General features: G+C 38.8%; 2 protein-coding genes across 2 annotated transcripts in view; both read left to right on the forward strand.

The window, feature by feature from the left end:
- Window positions 1–145: 145 nt before the first annotated feature.
- EAH_00025900 (hypothetical protein) lies at window positions 146–1,817 on the forward strand (the record flags this gene model as incomplete). The annotated part of the gene is made up of 5 exons (XM_013396577.1): window positions 146–268; window positions 328–658; window positions 1,047–1,150; window positions 1,320–1,383; window positions 1,792–1,817. 5 exons carry the CDS (start codon window positions 146–148, stop codon window positions 1,815–1,817), a joined length of 648 nt encoding a protein of 215 aa, XP_013252031.1.
- Window positions 1,818–3,819: 2,002 nt separating this feature from the next.
- Window positions 3,820–5,000, forward strand: part of EAH_00025910 (DNA repair protein RAD50, putative) — a gene marked incomplete at both ends in the record, with an annotated part of 10,784 nt that continues 9,603 nt past the window's right edge. The window contains 3 exons of the mRNA XM_013396578.1: window positions 3,820–3,942; window positions 4,247–4,474; window positions 4,733–4,832. Coding sequence (XP_013252032.1) covers window positions 3,820–3,942; window positions 4,247–4,474; window positions 4,733–4,832 — 451 coding nt within the window. The remainder of the gene's footprint in view (window positions 3,943–4,246; window positions 4,475–4,732; window positions 4,833–5,000) is intronic.

The following is a 5,000-nucleotide window of genomic DNA, read 5'->3' on the forward strand; positions in this document are numbered from 1 at the left end:
GCAATGCAGTTCGTGAATCGAAGGAAGAGGAAGATGGAATATGCACATAAAACTTCTTCTTTCTGTTTTATTTCTTTTGAATTCCTTTAATTATTATACCTCATATCTAAGAGTTCTCATTCATTCCATTTTCTCTGCCTTTATCATGGGTGATCATGCGTTGACCGCTCTGTCGGCGACGGCGCGACGTCGAAATCTGAATATTTGTTCAGATCAGCATTTAGATCCGCTGGCTCCAGTATTGGCGAAGCTTTCTTTTCTTGAAAAGGTGTGAAATAATTGTTTTGTGTTTGATTAATTGTTTTGTTTTATTCGCGGGCTTTCCAGGTGGTGGATACCCAAACGAAATTGCTGAGGGAGGTCCTTAGGCGATTGCCTCCTCCTGCTGAGTTTGAGTCTTCCGAGCTCGATCATGACCCCAGGAGTTTCTCTTCATCTTTTAACTGCTCCGTCCCTGCACTGAAAGCACTCAACGGAAAGCTATCATCTTCAAGCAGCAAAGAGGAATGCCAACATAGCAACAACTCCACAGCTGCATCTCCCCCTTCCCTCTCTCCTTGCGGACAGTGCAATAAAGAGAAGGAGACTTCAGAAGAGAGGCTCACATGTCATAAACGACTGCATGCAGAAACGAGCCCCGCGAATATAGCGGAATATGGTGAGGGTTGGAGCCCCGAGTTTGCTCTCTAGGCACTGCATTGCATGCGTTCATTGTTGTTTATTTCAATGGCTACACAGAAACACCTTTATTGATTCGTGGAGAAGAGCAGCAGCCAACAAAGGCTAGGATTTCTGCTTCTTCTTCTGCTACGAGTTGTTCACCGTCTTCCTCTCAACTCAAGTGCGTTATTGTTGTTATATTTCCTTATTTCTTTTTCTCTCTTTTTACGCTAACATCCGCTGCAGCAACAATAACGCAAGAGAAGCAAAGAAAGCATTCACACCTCCTCCTTGTCAGTGGTTATCACTGAGAGATATTCGTCTCGCCAAGCATAGAAGCATCAGAGAGCTCGATGCCTCTCCCGCGGTGTCTGCATGCGCCCCAGAACGACCCACAGTGGGGCCCTTTGGCTCTCCTTTAATTGAAGTGCAGCGATATGGAGAAGGATGGACAGCAACAACTCGCTGCCCTCTTCTTAGCAGCTCGGGTGTACGTGCAGCTGCTGCGGCGCCTGCAGCTTCAGGGGCAATATATAAGAAGATAGACATGACGCATGCAGCAAACGCATGCACTGAAACAGAAGCAGATTCCTGTCTCATTGTACGTACAATTATTTAAATATATCTTTATTTTATTTCTTTATATTCTCTCAATCAAGTGCTTACTCCCCAAGTCGGAGTCCATGCACTTAGCCAAGCCAACACTCTTTCGTCTCACTTGCGGTAAGGAAGGCCCTTTGATGAATTTGTTATTATCAATTAATTTAATTTAATTTAATTTAATTAATTTAATTTAATCTATTTCATTTTGTTTAACTTAACTTGATTTAATTTGCTCTAATTTAATTTAATTTAATTTAATTTAATTTAATTTAATTTAATTTAATTTAATTTAATTTAATTTTGTTGCATTTCATTAAATTCGCGCCGATTTTACTGAATAAAAACATAAAATAAAATAAAATAAAATAAAATAAAAATAAAATAAAATGCGGTTTAACAATAATAAACAAATATATCACAACAAATAATATATTAAAATATTAACCACTATAACACACCTCCACTACAAAACAAGAAAAAGCAATTTATGAATATATTTATATCTTCTTTTTCTCTGTCTTCCTTCAGGACATGAGTTTCATTTGCATTGGTAGGCGCATCTTTTTTATATTTTGTTTAATTGAAGTGTCTGTACACCTGGATATACTTCAGCTTAGCGGAAGTATTGCAAAGACGGCACTGCAGAAAAGAATGTGCTGTTTGCATCTGTCCAATTGAAGAAAAAGAAGGGCTATTAATAAGAGAGCAAAGCAAACGAGAAAAAAAACAAACAAATATCGTTGTCTATCAACAACAACTATTTGAAGCAATCGCACAAGTCGAGACAACACAGCAATGAACCTCTTCATTCAGAAGACATCATTATAATAATTATAATTATAATTATAATTATTGTTGTTGTTATTGTTGTTGTTGTTATTCTTTTTATTGTGTATTCTTTTGTTTTCTCTTGGGTTTCTTCTCGATGTTCTGACGGCTCAATTTCATACAAATGCCGCCACACGTAGCAGCGCATGCAGCAATCTGCAGCGGGCTTCGTCTTTTCTGATTGAAGTAATAAATAAGTCTTTTCTTTCCTTTGAGTTGTTGGGAATGAAGAAAGAAAGAAAAAAATTTAGTACAGTAATAATGAAAGAAAATCAAACGTATAACAGTAATGGAGTGCTGCATTCATTCACCGCTTTGCTCCTATGCACAGCACTTACACCTGAAAATTAAGAAAAAAGAAAATGAAGAGATACACAAGCACAAACAACTACAGCTAGCTACAGCTAGCTGGCGCTAGAATTACTAAGTTCCAGCGAGCTGTAGCTAGCTGTAGCTCGCTGGAGTTAGCTGCAACTACGTATATATCTGTGGTTGGTTGTCCCGAGCTGTGGATGGCTGTAGCGGTATATAGTAATTGCATTTAAATTCCTAGGAGGAAGAAGAGAGGAGGAAACACCCGCAATAATATAGTAGAAATCTGCGGTTTGATTGTCTCACCGAGGTGCGTATACACCCCAGAAGAATGAAGCAAAAAGGGATATAATAAAAAGTCGCAGATATAATTTATAATTTGTAGTATTATTTATTATTCTATCAATTTGCATAAACGATGTCGGCGGAGCGCATTCATCTCTTCATTATAATCCATTGTCATTCACCTTTTCTCTTCTTTTTTATTTGTTTGTTATTTATTTAAATTTAAATTTAAATTTTAATTCTAATTTGAAGAAGGCTTCGGTTTTATACAGAACTTCGCCTTCGCATAGCTGTTAAAGCGTTTTATCCAAATGGGGCTGGTTGTTGGGGTGTATGTACAGGTGTAGTGTAGCAGAGCTTCCGTTCATTCATGTTTCTTCTTTAGTGTATAAAAAGGTCTAATAAATAAACTGAAATTAAGGAAAACTTCAATTCTTTTTTCTTCTTTTTATTATTTACCCCCTTTTGTCTATTACTTCCTTCAGGACAAGAAGAGGGGGGTCCTCGGCTCTCTCCTTCGTTAACAGATTTCTTGAGTTGTTTGCTGTTTCTTTCTTCTTTTTATCTCTTCTTCTATGTTTTTCTTTCTTATTTAAACTCCGATATACACTTCATTACAGATGAACTTAACTCCGCGAGAAGATAAGCAAAAACAAAGACAAACTCCAAACAAAAGGAGGTTAAAGCCTCAGTGGTGATTCTTCTCCTTGCAACGAGGCAGCAGACAAACAGCATAAAAACAAAGAGGAATGAAGCAGCAGCTGCTGCTGCTTTTCTAGCAGCAGCAGCAGCAGCAGCAGCAACAACAACAACAACAATAACAAGAGCAATTACACCTCCGATAGCAGCAGCAGCTGCAGCAACAACAGCAACAACACCAGCAGCAGCAACAGCAGCAGCAGCAGCAGCACCATCACAACCAAGAGCAGCAGCAACAGCCACATCAACAGCAACAGCAGCAGCTTCCTCATTAGCAGCAACAGCAACATCAGCAGCAGCAGCAGCAGTTCTATCTCTATAATTATTAGCATCACTAGCAGCAGCATAACGAGCAGCATCATTATCATTAGCATTACCAGGAAGAGAAGAAGATTAGCATAAAAGATTAAAACAACAAAGTAATTAAATAAGATGACAACAATAGAGAGACTCGGTATTCAAGGCGTTCGAAGCTTCGGCCCCGAATGCATGCAAACAATTTCCTTTGGAACCCCTCTCACCGTTATTGTTGGTCACAATGGGGCTGGGAAGACAGTAAGATATTTACTTCTTTTCTTCTTTCTTTCTTCTTGTTGTTATTCTGCTGCTGCTGCTGCTGCTGCTGCTGATGCTGCTGCTGATGCTGCTGCTGATGATGATGCTGTTTTTTATTACTCTTATTCTTCGCTTTGATGGTGGTGGTGTCGTGCTTGGGTTTTTACTTATTGTATTTTTAGTTATTCTCTCTTTCTTTCTTCTTGTCATTATTATTATTACTATTATGATTATTACTATTACTATTATTATTATTATTATTATTATTATTATTATTATGTTTATTGTTTATTGTTTGTAACAGACGCTAGTGGAGTGCTTAAAGTATGCATTAACAGGAGAGCTGCCTCCCACTGCAGACCGAGGCAAAGGCTGGCTGTTCGATCCGCGTCTAACAGACACCCCGGAAGTAAAGGCTCAGATTCGGGTGTCTCTGCACCAGCAGCAGCAAAATAAAAGAATTCTCGTTGTTCGGTCTATGCAGTTATCGCATTCTCTTGATAAACAAAGAAGGGTTAAACCTCAGTTCAAAGTAAGCAAATATTTACTTCTATACAGTGTGCTTCTCCTGATGCTGCTGCTCCTGCTGCTGCTGATAACTCTATTGCTGCTGATAACGCTGCTTCTGCTGCTGCTGCTGCTGCTGATGATGATGATGCTGCTGCGGCTGCTGCTGATGCTGGTACTGCGGCTACTGGGGATGAAGCCCCTACGACAGCCGCTTCTGCAGCAGCAACAGCAGCAGCAGCAGCAGCAGCAGCAGCAGATGATTGTTGTTGTGGTGCTGCAGGCGTTGGAGTCTGTTGTTCAAATAAAAAGCGATGACGGCCAAACTGCAGCCATCAGCAATAAATGCGCTGACATTGATAAACAATTAGCAGCTCTTCTCGGTACTCTTTTTATTGTCTCCTTCTTAAACACTTCTGCATTTATTTGTTTTGTTTGTTTGTTTGTTTGTTTATTTGTTTTGTTTATTTGTTTATTTGTTTTATTTGCTTTATTTGTTTATTCGTTTATTTGTTTATTTATTTGTTTATTTATTTGTTTATTTATTTGTT

This window comes from Eimeria acervulina, genomic scaffold (genome assembly GCF_000499425.1).
Source record: "Eimeria acervulina Houghton genomic scaffold, Eah_scaff214, whole genome shotgun sequence".
Taxonomy (NCBI): domain Eukaryota; phylum Apicomplexa; class Conoidasida; order Eucoccidiorida; family Eimeriidae; genus Eimeria; species Eimeria acervulina.